The sequence below is a fragment of the Physella acuta genome, unplaced genomic scaffold, assembly GCF_028476545.2.
Source record: "Physella acuta isolate Inbredline_101_S28 unplaced genomic scaffold, ASM2847654v3 ptg001328l, whole genome shotgun sequence".
NCBI classification, from domain to species: Eukaryota; Metazoa; Mollusca; class Gastropoda; family Physidae; genus Physella; species Physella acuta.
In genome coordinates this window covers 433,752-447,315 of record NW_026732843.1, presented here as the reverse complement: position 1 = coordinate 447,315, position 13,564 = coordinate 433,752, and the positions used below count along the sequence as shown (strand labels likewise).

General features: G+C 32.6%; 1 protein-coding gene across 2 annotated transcripts; it reads left to right on the top strand.

Moving 5' to 3' along the window:
* The first annotated feature begins 427 nt into the window (after window positions 1-427).
* Window positions 428-12,391, top strand: LOC131958464 (POC1 centriolar protein homolog A). Of its 2 annotated transcripts, XM_059323526.1 has the most exons (15): window positions 428-578; window positions 4,252-4,336; window positions 4,697-4,776; window positions 5,076-5,167; window positions 5,589-5,697; window positions 6,169-6,239; window positions 6,548-6,655; window positions 6,851-6,966; window positions 7,269-7,402; window positions 7,522-7,590; window positions 7,876-8,025; window positions 8,530-8,601; window positions 8,753-8,850; window positions 9,677-9,725; window positions 10,468-12,391. In XM_059323526.1, exons 1-15 carry the CDS (start codon window positions 567-569, stop codon window positions 10,546-10,548), a joined length of 1,326 nt encoding a protein of 441 aa, XP_059179509.1. In that variant the 5' UTR covers window positions 428-566; the 3' UTR covers window positions 10,549-12,391. The 2 variants fall into 2 exon arrangements, with proteins under 2 accessions (XP_059179509.1, XP_059179508.1); XM_059323525.1 differs by lacking the exon at window positions 9,677-9,725 and having other exon boundaries at window positions 429-578; window positions 8,753-8,899.
* The last annotated feature ends 1,173 nt before the right edge of the window (window positions 12,392-13,564 follow it).

Here is a 13,564-nt window from a genome sequence, read left to right as displayed (position 1 = left end):
ATGAAATTTCACATGTAAGTAAAAGATCTAATTCTCTACCTTCTGTTAAATTTTGAGTAATTTCCGTTGACTGGAAGTAGTAATTTACGCTACTTCCGATTTCTCAAAAAACTAATGTAAATTTTTAAAGTACTAATAATATTGCGCACTATTATACGCGTTTTTATTCGGCGTTTGCTTGGTGCGCAATGTTTTTTTTATGAGATTCTATTCTATTTTTAAAAGTTTAAGTATTTAAAATGGATTAAAAATCATAACTATATCCCCAGTTACCATCCCCTGTTGTTTTATATAAGAATATTCGAGAAAGTTTAGGGGAGATCACTCCCGGTTTATTTAATCTTTGTGTGAATTGTGAAGCATAAAAAAGTAGCTCCTTTTACATAAATATTAAACTGAGTAGCAGTAGTCCAAAAGTACATAGTAAACGATAAACAGTTAAATAGTAATTCAAAACATGACCAGACCTGACAAATAAAGATCAGAAGATCCAGATTCAGCTTTAAATATTATCTTGTTTCTTATAAATTATCCATCCCTGTAGGAACCAGATCTAATCTTCGAAAATGACCACGCTAGTAAGTTAAGCTTAGAAGGGATTTCCACGGTTGATCCTTTTCATTGGGAATAATGTTGTGATTTTTTATTTTAATCGGCCTGGCCTAGCAACTAAGAAAAAGAAGTGTCTAGTCTAGCCTAGATTACGCCTGGCCTAGTCTAGCACACTGTGACTATACTCAAGAGTCAAGTCTACTAATCTACTAGAATCAGAGTAGATCTACATGGTAGTATTAGTATTAAGTAATTAAGTTATAATAGTCTAGAGTTAGTAAGTAAAGTTATAACTTTCGAATCGAATGATCAATGTCCAATGATCATGAATCTCTCTAACTCACATGATTTGGGATAAAAAATTAAAAGACTCAAAAATAAATTTGTCATGCTAGGCTGCTAGATTTAGATCAATGAGGACACCCTACTTCTAAAGTCACTTTAATACTTTAGTCTTCTTTATAGAGTGCCTGGAGATGTCTAAGTCTTCCAACTAAGTAACCTCTAGCCTCTAGCTAGTCTGGAGTTAAGAGTAGAGACTTTTAAAGTTTTAGTTAGACTTACGCTGGAATAGATGCCTCAGCCTAATGATCTAATCAGTAATCAGGCCTAAGGTAATCTATCGTTTTAGGTACGTAAAATTGCCTGCGACTAGTAATGTGAAAAACGGGTGTGGGGAAATTGCGAGACGCGAAAAGCGAAGTGGCTAGGCGGGAAAATGCAAGAAGGGCGCGAAACGGTCGGTCATGTGACTTTTTGTCTCGCATTTTACCACAACCCGATATTTATGCTGGGTGGTGTTGAAATGCGAAGATTTCTGCGAAAAATTTATCGCATCCGATGTTCAGTGGTATTGGGTCCAGACTTCAAAGACATTTTGTTTACATTGTTAAAACTTCCGTCGCTAGACATACTGATGATTTGTGAACTCCCCCCATCTTTTGTGTCGACTTAGAATACCACCTTGTTCGAAACCGCCGGAAATACCGCTGACGATAGATCAACTTCTTTCTTTTGTGTGGAACGCCGTGGCCGCCTGATTTACCGTCTTTGAAGATCGCCGTGCCGCCGCAAACTTATTTTGTATTGTTGCATAGAAATGTGTGATGTGGGGGGGGGGGGGGGTAGATGTTGTGACGTCACACTATAAAAAAGCAGTGTTAGAAAAAGAATTTTAGACGTTATTTCGCGTTTTAGAAAACTGTTTTAATAAATTGTAATAGGAATTGATTAAAATACTCTATTTTGACAGAAATTAGACAAGATTTTGGGAAAATATCAATGTTTTTAAAAAAAAATCAACTGCAATTTTAAGGGGGTTGTAGACTGAGGTGTGACGTCATTTTAGTGGGGGGGGGGGGTCTGGATTTTTGTGAAAATGTGTGATGGAGGGGGGGGGGGGGTAATAATCGTCATATATGAATGACCCCTTTTAGCTATTAAATGGTAATTTTGTCGATAGCGGACTTTTTTCAGATTATCTACAAATGCACATTTTTTTTTTCATTCTGTTCATATTCGTGTTCTGTGTTAGCACAGTATAAATGGGAGTCTAATGAACTGGGTTGGATGTACTATGTGTGAAAGATGGTGTGACGAGGTGTGTTTGATTAGTGCTAGGACTGTTTCAGAAGATTTTGTTTGTAATTAAAATTACTTAATAAAAAATAAATTACACTTTTTAGAATTGTTTATACTTTTATACGGGTTAGATTTTTAAAAATTAATGTCGACTGAGACAGGATTTTTCTCGCGCTAACGAGAGCGGGCGATGACAGTAGCACAGCAACGATGTTAGGATTTTTTAATAGATCTAGATATAGATCTATCTATCTTCTTAGTATCTATATATTTACATATAATAAAATCTAGATAAAAAATAACAACATACAACACTCGTGTTAAAGGATATGGCTACATGCTAGTTTATTTTAAAACAAAAAAATTTGATTTACCCTTGATTCCGCAGGTATGTCTCGCATTTTCCCGTCTCGCCATTTCGCTTTTCGCGTCTCGAAATTTCCCACCACCCGTGAAAAACAGGTGACTCCTTAAATTTTAATAATTATTTCACATTTTGAGGAGGATTTATGTTTTGAAAAATACAAAAATGTTTCCTTGTACTTGTTTCATTTATGTGTACCTGTTTTTTAACAATTGAATTAAAACTTTTCAGTAATAAATGAAGACGAGCGATGTTTACTAAAGCAGCCATCTTGTTTAAGTTTTATTTTGTTAAACTTATAGCGGAAGATTCAGGGGAAGCCACTCCATTTTACAAATAGCTGATGTTTATATAGCAAATCTTGCTTGCAAACACTGCTGTTTAAAGTTAATTTCTGGCCTATATTGATATATTTAGCCATTGATTTTGGTTTATTATTCAGTTATCTATAATATTTGACACAAATATTTCACAAATTAACTTCTATTAAAGCCTTGACAATGAGCTAACTAAAACTTTTACGTACATTACTAGCTGCAGCCGATTTCACGTACCTAAAGCGATAGATTACCAGGCCTAATCCTATTTAAATTTTATCCAGAAGTTCTGCAGGAGAGTAGATCCAGATCTAGCTGATAGTACCTGTAACTAATGATCAATAAATGATAGAAATGAACTAATCTATCAATTGTTAGTTTTCTAGATTTAGATCTCTGTACTCTGTAAGTCTTTTTATAGACTGAGTAGAGTGTAAAGGACACACAACACTATGATGAGACTATAGGTTACTATATAATATAGAAGCATATTAACAGTTACTTAGTAAAGAAGCATATTTAATTTACACTTAGTTAAAGTTAGGCCTACATATTGTAGATTCATATCAGTGGTTCTTAACCTTTTTGAAGGTGACAAACCTCACCAGCTAAATATTCTCATTCACCAAACTCTTTTTAAGAAGGAAAATAAATTAGGATTATTTTCAAATTAAAAACATTGGCATAGACCTATATTTTACTGGTGCACAAAATGAAAAGTGCAGCAAGATTACTGTACTCAAAGAACAAAACCATTAAAATATATTTTTTACACAAAAACTACTCAGTGTGATACAAAATTCAAGCTACTTCAATACTAGATCTAGGTTCTCTAAATATAGAGTTAATATAATGCAAAAATATATTAAAATTTAGACCTTGCTGCACATGAAAAACGCCTATATTTCTTTTAATAAACCCTGCACACATATTGTTCAACATCTTTTCTGAAGTTTCATCTTCAATTTAGCATACTAGAGAGAGAAGAGAGTCATGTGATTTGATAGGATTAAGGATTTGTTTTATATTGAATCAAATAAATCCATTACACTTTACTAATAGTCAATAATATTATCATGAGAGAAATGACTGAAAACTGTTATAAGCTTCACTTATCCTGACAGCGAGATGACTGAAAATGGTAGCAAATATTCTGAGAAATGACTGCCAGGGTATTGTGAGTTGAGGGCTACACTTATCCCGAGAGATAACTGATAAGTTATTTAAGTTATCAACTGCCTCATCTCATTCTCTGCCTAAGTACTCCTTAGAATGAGCAGAATTGGCTGTGTCAGTTTAGCCTATGTTTTCAGGAGATTATGGTCTAATGTATCATATTTTTCTACTATCAGCTAGTCTCTGAATGGAGTTTATCATAATGATGTAACTTAAATGTGACATTTTTATAATGCTTAAACGTTGTTTTGTGCATGACAGGAGGATCCATCCCTAGAACGTCATTTTCGGGGCCATCGCGATGTTGTTACATCTGTGGATTTTAATCCCAATATGACACAGTTAGGTAAGTTGAGTGACTGAAAAGTTACAGCAGGGAGTTAATCCCAATATGACACTGATAAGTTCGGTGACTGAAAGGTTACAATACATCTGTACAGCAGGGAGTGCAAACAGAATCTATACTAACTCAGAACAAAGCCTGTAGCTATACTATAAGTAGATGACACTACTAGTCAAAATTGTTCTAACCTGTATTATGTTCTCTTGGTTTAGCTATACATCACAATTAAATGAAGAAAAATATGAATCAATTTGTTTTTAATATATTTTTTGTTTCTAGCAGATCTTCAAGCTATATTCTATAAAAGTAATATGTAAAAATGTATTATTGAAACAGCATGTAATTTTTTTTTCTGTTCTACAGCTTCTAGTTCCTTAGATAATAATTTAATGGTGTGGAACTTTAAAGCCAAGATGAGAGCATACAGATTTGTTGGACATAAGGTAGGTTGCAACTGTAATACACAAGCAGGACAATACAGTATTGCATCTAGATTGTTTTCTGTTAGGGATGTCTGTAACATAGTCTGTAATATGTCCTGCCTCTCACAGTATTTATGTTTTAGATGTCTTGCCTCTCACAGTATTTATGTTCTATTGGAATAGAGTTGCTGCTTTACTTCAGTGACATTTGGTCATTGTATTTGTAACTTTTCTTTTTTTTTTTTTTTTTGTGAATTTTTAATTTTATACTTGAACTTTCATAAATACATTTGATGGTGACCTAATATGTTTCTTATCAGGATGCTGTTAACTGCGTCAAATTTTCTCCATCTGGAAATCTAGTCGCTTCAGCATCCAGAGATAAAACTGTCCGTTTATGGATTCCAAGTGTGTAAGTTTCTGTCAACCTTCTTTGTTCATTTTTCTGTGGGGCTATTGTTTTTTTATGGAGTTGTTTTTGTAACAGTTTGTTTAAAACTGTTTTTCTCAATTAGTACTAATGTTAATAAAGTAACACCTTAAAGAGAATTTATATTTGGTTATTCCAGGCTGTATTTATTACAATCTTTTAAAAAAAGAGTTTGTTACTATTAATAATTTTTTAAAACTATCTACTTGTACCTTTTTATATAAAATAGTATCCAAAAATAGATAAATAAACTAAAATATTGTACATTGGTATATTTTTTGTTGAAAATATGCATTTAAAAAGTTGTCAGTTAAAATTTGAGTAATATGACAGTAAATGACGAGTGTTTTAATGGGCTACAAGTGGAATATTTGTATAAAATATCTTTATTTTCCCCATCTAGTAAAGGGGAATCAACAGTTTTCCGTGCCCATACTGCTACAGTCAGAAGTGTTGATTTCTCAGGAGATGGCCAGGCTATGGTGACAGCATCTGATGATAAAACTGTCAAGGTAAGATTTTTCTTTACACCTGGCCATTGAAGTATTGTAGTGGGCAATTCTAGTGATTGCATTTTATTGGCTTGCTAATAATGCTAGTACTATTAATTTACATTAATATTTCTGTTGAGTTGAAGTCATAATATATTATCTTACAGAAAATGTATACTTTCTTGATAGCTATACATACACGATTAAGTCACTGAGAAATAAAGTTTAAGTCATCATACTTACACATTATTGCCACCTAACCTGTTAGAAATGAATTTTAAAGTCGCTATTCTTACACATCAATGCCATCTAAACTGTTAGAAATTAATTGAAAGTCGCTATTCTTACATTTCATTGCCATCTAAACTGTTAGGAATTAATTGAAAGTCGCTATTCTTACATTTCAATGCCATCTAAACTGTTATAAATTAATTTAAAGTCGCTATTCTTACATTTCATTGCCATCTAAACTGCTTGTTTCTGTTGATTCAGCTGTGGACAGTACACAGACAAAAGTTTATGTTCTCCCTCACACAACACAGCAACTGGGTGCGGACAGCCAAGTTAGTTTTTATTTTTGTTGGTCACTTTGTTGTTTGACCATCTGTATAATACCTATATTTTTGTTGCAATTTTAGTTAAAATGTTGTTCATCTAGTCTTGTTAGCCTAAACGCAGTTTTATATTAATTTAAAATTAGATATATGTATATGTATGTATGTGTGTATATATATATAAACAATTGTCGCATTTTAAAAATAGTAGTATAAAGAAAGGATTGTATGAACATTGACACCTATTGCTGTTTGAAGAAGTCTCATTTTGGTTGAAGTGTTTGCCATATATGGACATGTAATGACTTACTCCCCAGGTTTTCTCCTGATGGTCGTCTGGTAGTGTCTGGCAGTGATGACAAGACAGTTCTCCTGTGGGACCTCAACAGTAAACAGTCCATCCACACATTCCATGAAACAGGAGGGTCAGTCCTGGAAACATCTCTATTTCTTACTGTTATTAGGACTAAAGTTTTTAATATATAACGTAAAATAAAGCAGATTGAAATGTTTTTTTTTCCCCACTAATGTTAATAGTTAGCGCCATTATTACTTAGTATTAAATATTGAATTCTTGCCTGCGTAGCTGTATCATCACTAGTGAACAATTTATTTTTCAGGTTTGTCAATTGTGTTGACTTCCATCCCAGTGGAACTTGTATAGCTTCAGCTGCCACAGATGGGGGTGTGAAAGTGTGGGACATACGCATGAATAAAATTTTACAAAACCATACAGGTATTGTTTATTTTTTTCTACATGGCCTTTGGTTACCATCCTTAAAATATAAAGTCAAATGTTGATTCTTGTTATGTTTCCATCCTATGGCCCACTCTGTTAACAAGTTGTCCCCCCATGTTAACTGTCATATTCCTATCCTACAGTCAACTATTTGTTGCCCCATTTTAACTGTCTTACTATGGCCCACTCTGTTAACCAGTTGATCCCCATGTTAACTGTCATGTTTCCATCCTACGGCCCACTCTGGTTCAGTCAACAAGTTGTCCTTCCATGTTAACTGTCATGTTTGTATCCTACAGCCCACTCTGGTTCAGTCAACAAGTTGTCCTTCCATGCCAGTGGGAACTACCTACTAACCGCCTCGGATGATGCCACTCTGAAAATATTTGACCTGCTTGAGGGGAGAATATTCTACACACTACATGGACATCAGGTCTGCCCTTAATTACTGTCATTAATTCACACTTTATTAAATTAAGTTGTTGATCCAATTATAGGCAACATTTCAGCAAATTAACCTGATCAGCTACATTACAGTTTTTTTCCTCCTAGGGCCCTGTCACAGCAGCCATGTTTTCTAAATCTGGGGAATACTTTGCCTCTGGAGGTCATGATGAGCAGGTCAGTTCTTTAAAATATTTTTTTTCTATTTGTCATAGATGCTGCAGAGCATTGGAATTTTGTAAGAAGTAACAGAATTTAGATTAACATATAGGCTCCCCTTTTTTTACATATATATATTTTTTTTTTTTTGCAAATCTTAGTGTGTTATCTTTATTCATTGATATTATATTAAACAAAATAACTTTTATTTCCCTCATGTTAAAACTGCATGTAGTATTAGTTTTTAAATTCATAATGTGCCACCCGGCACTAAAGTTGAGTGAAACTGAATATCTGTCCTAGGTTCTAGTGTGGAAGACCAACTTTGATACCTTACAAGAAGACAACTCTAAAGCCAAGCGCAGACGTGATCGCTCCACTGAGAAACCTACGGTGGAGGACATCCCCCCCAGACAGGAGCTGATTCCTTCTAGATCATACGAGGAGAACACGGTAATTAACTGCTGCATGTTGCGTCATTTATTTTATCCTTCTAGATCATACGAGGAGAACACGGTAATTAACTGCAGCATGTTGCGTACTTTATTTTATCCTTCTAGATCATACGAGCAGAACTCGGTAATTAACTGCAGCATCAGCTTAAATATTGCATCATTTATTTTATCATTATTGGCACTGATTTCAACTAGTTTTTTTTAAATATTTTAAAATGGAAGCAATATATTCCAGCGAATTAGAGGGCTTTTCAAAATTAAACACATTTTTAAAAGTATTAAAAACCTAGAAATACTAAAAATTGTTCTTATCATATTTAAACAAAATTATTTTAAAACTTTGACAGTTACCTAAACTGCTTTATAAGTCAGCTGTCCTTTCAGACATTTTTACTTAAACTAATACTTTGTATGAAAACACCAGTTTAAGCTACATACTTTAACTAATACTTGATATGGAAATACCAGCTACATAACTGGACATAACATTACAATTTTCCAGGTTGATGCTCGGCAACAGCTTCATAGATTGGACGACGTGACGCAGGGCATTACAAATGTGGCTCCAGTTCAAGTAATGGTTTCTTGACTTCTAATATTAAACTTTGATTACTTAGTTAACTTATTTTGTTTGAAAGCATACTAATTGTTTATGGCAATATTGTTTTAAATTAGACCTCCTGAAAGTTCACTTTTTTAGTATCTGTTTATAATTCTTCACACAGCTAAACTCAGACATTGCTTCAAAAAATCAAAACTGCTCTAAAGGAGATTGTGAGGCCCCTGTAACACAAAGTTTGGATGTTCAGTTCCCACAGCAGCTCAATGTATTCATGCAACATGTAGCTAGCCAGCTGGATATTCTCACACAGGTAAGTTTAATGTATTCATGTAGCACGTAGCTAGCCAGCTTGATATTCTCACACAGGTAAGTTTAATGTATTCATGCAGCACGTAGCTAGCCAGCTTGATATTCTCACACAGGTAAGTTTAATGTATTCATGTAGCTAGCCAGCTCGATATTCTCACACAGGTAAGTTTAATGTATTCATGCAGCACGTAGCTAGTCAACTTGATATTCTCACTCAGGTAAGTTTAATGTATTCATGCAGCACGTAGCTAGCCAGCTTGATATTCTCACTCAGGTAAGTTTAATGTATTCATGCAGCACGTAGCTAGCCAGCTTGATATTCTCACACAGGTAAGTTTAATGTATTCATGCAGCACGTAGCTAGCCAGCTTGATATTCTCACACAGGTAAGTTTAATGTATTCATGCAGCACGTAGCTAGTCAACTTGATATTCTCACACAGGTAAGTTTAATGTATTCATGCAGCACGTAGCTAGCCAGCTTGATATTCTCACACAGGTAAGTTTAATGTATTCATGCAGCACGTAGCTAGCCAGCTTGATATTCTCACACAGGTAAGTTTAATGTATTCATGCAGCACGTAGCTAGTCAACTTGATATTCTCACACAGGTAAGTTTAATGTATTCATGCAGCACGTAGCTAGCCAGCTTGATATTCTCACACAGGTAAGTTTAATGTATTCATGCAGCACGTAGCTAGCCAGCTTGATATTCTCACACAGGTAAGTTTAATGTATTCATGTAGCTAGCCAGCTCGATATTCTCACACAGGTAAGTTTAATGTATTCATGCAGCACGTAGCTAGCCAGCTTGATATTCTCACACAGGTAAGTTTAATGTATTCACATAGCTAGCCAGGTAAGTCTAATGTATTCAAATAGCTAGCCAGCTTGATATTCTCACATAGGTAATTTAAATGTATTCATATAGTTAGCTGACTTAATATTCTCACTCAGGTAAGTCTAATGTATTCATATAGTTAGCTGACTTAATATTCTCACTCAGGTAAGTCTAATGTATTCACATAGCTAGCCAGCTGGAAATTCTCACTCAGGTCTTTTTTCTCATGAAATTCTTGTAACTGGACCGTTTCATATTCTCACAAGCTGGCCACCTTGATAGCCATACTCACGTAAATTAGTTGTGAGCCCCTCTCTTACCACCAACTTCTCTATAAATGTTTATACATTTGTTATAAATGTGTTTGAAGCAAAGGTCATAGTGTTGAGGCTAGGGTGGAGTCTATAGGCCATTTTGTTTTTATTTAATACTTAACTATTTATATTTTTTTAAATATTCATTTTTGTTGGATTTATATGATAATTTTTTTACACAATGACTAATAAACATTATTACAATATTTGTGTTGTGCATGATTTTCAAATTATTTCTATTCTTATTTTAAGACAAATCCAGAGATCTGACTTTTCTTTAATTTACTCAAATACTTGAAGTTTGTGTGTGAAACTTGAACTAAGAAAAATGTGAACACTGTGTGTGAAACTTGAACTAAGAAAAATGTGAACCCTTTGTGTGAATACTAAAATATGAACCTTGTCTTGTTTTCAGACTGTCTCACTTTTGGAACAGAGGCTGACCATGACAGAGAATAAACTGGTGGAATGTTTAAATGAAAAGAAAACAAACTAACTGTGATCCTGAGGAACCATGTACATAAATAAATAGTAGTGATACATTTAACCCTCTGGTGCCCAGAAGAAAGAAAAAAATTGTGAAATTTAACATTTGGTTATAAAAAGCTTGTCATCAGTAGCTAACATAAAAGTGTTTGTTTCTATAAATAACTCACCTCTTTAGAAACAGGACTTTTCAGCTGATAACAGTTGCAGTGATAGAATAAACTTTTTCTCCTTGTTTTAATGTTGAAATGTTTAGTTATGGTGAGACAAGCTGACACTTGAGTAGACTGAAATGTGTTGCACCAATTAGCAGGTCCTTTGTGAATCAATTCCTACAAGTTGAACTTGGTGGGAAAATATTTTTAAATTGTGGGTGGTTAGAGGGTTAAATGCTGAATGTATGTAGATAGCACAGTAAATTTATTTATGTTTGTTAAAAGTACTGCAACATGTTTGGTATTTATAGATATGTGTAGTTAGCATGAAATAAAATGTACAACTATCACCGCTTAAAATTTACAGGATTTATTTTTTTTATTCTGTAGAAAATACAATATTCTTAAAAATTCCTGACTATACTCTTTCTTTCTCTGGTTAAAAGAATTAGTTCACCCTAGGTCCATTTTTAGAACTAGATGTCTAAAATGTATTAAAAATTTTAATTTTTATCTTTTTTTTTAAGCAATTGTTATAACCTATTATAAATTTAAGCCCCATTTGCATGCATATACTGTATTGGAAACATGTTATTCTGTATTGGGAACATGTTATACTACAGTTAAAAATTAACTACAGATTCCAATTTGCACAGATGTACATATTTTTCAGAAACTTTTGCATATATGAACATAATTTTTCTGAACATGTAAACTTGGCACATGTGTTGTACAGTTGAAATCTTTGTACTCCGTGTATCTCATTTGATAAATATAATCGTTGCAGATTAAAGGCAGACTCTTCCGTCCAAAATACTTCTTTACTTGTTTGTAATACATATATTACAGTTTACTAAGTTACTGTACGCCATTAATTAATCATGATTTTTCTTGCTAAAAATCACAAATTTTTTACAAAATTTTAAAGAATAATCAAATGCATGTTTTATTATTTACCTTACTCCTTTAATACTATTTAATTTTTTGTTAAAAGTAGTTGTTTTACATTTGTTTAGTAATCAAATTTCATCCACACTTTTTGGCATTCATGTTTAAGATTAAAGTGTGCCTACAGTAATTGATTTGTTACTTCTAATATGCTTTAAATGTACATTAAACTATTTAAATTTTCTAGAATTATCAGGGCAAAGTACATCAACTCTAAAAATACTAAAATTGCTGAAATGTTGAATAAATTTATTTAATTATGGCTTTTAATTGTATCTAAGACTAGATGGTTTAAACGGATGAAACTATACCCTGAGCAAAACATGAAAATATTCTCTTTTTAATAGGCCTTCATGTCCCTTTCTTGCAGCAACAACTAAATATTGACAATTATTTTTATTATTTAACTTAGCTGTCATTTCTACATTATAAAGAATGAATCAAACATGATTATTTGTTTTTATTTTAACTCATTATTTGAAAAAAAAAAACTTCAATGGGAAAATGTAATAAGTTACTTCCATTTTAAAACATTTCATAATGATTTCAAAGTTCAAATTTCCATTTTAAATAGGATCCATTTCAGATTGGTAGTTGTCAATTTGTTGTTTGCGCAGATGTTTTTACTCTCATTAAATTACATCATTGACAAATATTATTGAGATGTTGCTAATAAATACTTTTACAATGGTTGAAATAATGTATTGTAATAGCTCCAAAAATCTCATCTAAAATTTTTGTAGAAATAAATCAATTGAAATTCATCTTTAGTGTTGAAACTACTTTCATCAGATTGTATGCATCCAACTTGATGAAGATCGTCATGTTTTGTTATACCATTTCAGGTTTATTTACTGGATGACATGGTTTATCATTATTGGGATAAGAATGTGCAGGAAAATAGGAGTTCTTATCACTAGTTGAGGTTATTTTTAATAGTAAAAGAGGGAAACTGGGTTTGTATAATTAAGAGTTAAAAAAAAACAATAATAATACTTTATATTTTATATTACTCTAGCTTGAATGATGAAAAAAAAAGCTAGATCTATAACCTTTTAACTTCAACTTTTAAGTGACTAGGGATATCTACTCAAGGTCAAGATATAAATGAATATATTACTCTACTGTTGTGGGAAGACTTAACCCTTATCAAACATTTTTAGAGTAAGTTTCATAGTATTATGGAAGCTGATCAATCAATCCAATACTGACTAGGCTTTACTAAAAAAATGGTATTAAATATTTTTTTTTAATGACTAATACATCATCAACATACCTAACACATCGCTAAGATTAATATTTCTTTTTCTTGACAAAGAGAAACTACTCATTTAATATTAGTTGAAACAAACATACATTGGTTGCGTCCCCTTACGGAAATGAAGCATTGACAAGTAGGCCTATGACGTCATTTTTGGGGGAAACATGTCTTAACTCTTTTGATAATGGAGAAAAAAATTTATTAAGAAAAAAAAAATTTATTACTAATTTTATTCATCAGAAAGAAAAATCTAGGTTACTGTTCTTTAAGAATTTTTTTTTGTAAGGATAAGATAATCAAAATTTAATTGATAGCGAGTGAATGAACATTTTTCACGGCTGTTCCCCTTTGACCATAAATTTTATGTTCGCTTGTCATTTAGGCCTACTTGTAAATTTTTAAATTCCAAGAGTGATAAGTAATAAAAAAAAAATTGAAAGTAAATGCTCGATTATTTCTCTTTGAAGCTAAGATGAATTTAGATTAACTTTATAAATTTGTCCACATTAAATAAAGACACACTACAAAGAGTCAGTATACAAAATGTAACAGTGCCTCATTAAAAAGAGATATTACAGTAAGTGTACAAAATGTCACCGTAGTTTGTTAGATTACCACATTAAATTGAGACATAACACAGTATACAAAATGTAGCAGGACCA

What these genes read in the sequence shown, in the direction of transcription:
- LOC131958464 (XM_059323526.1), top strand. An exon ending in TCCCAATATGACACAGTTAG is followed by an intron (nt 4,337 to 4,696) that starts GTAAGTTGAGTG and finishes TCTGTTCTACAG; the next exon opens with CTTCTAGTTCCTTAGATAAT. An exon ending in CTGATGATAAAACTGTCAAG is followed by an intron (nt 5,698 to 6,168) that starts GTAAGATTTTTC and finishes CTGTTGATTCAG; the next exon opens with CTGTGGACAGTACACAGACA.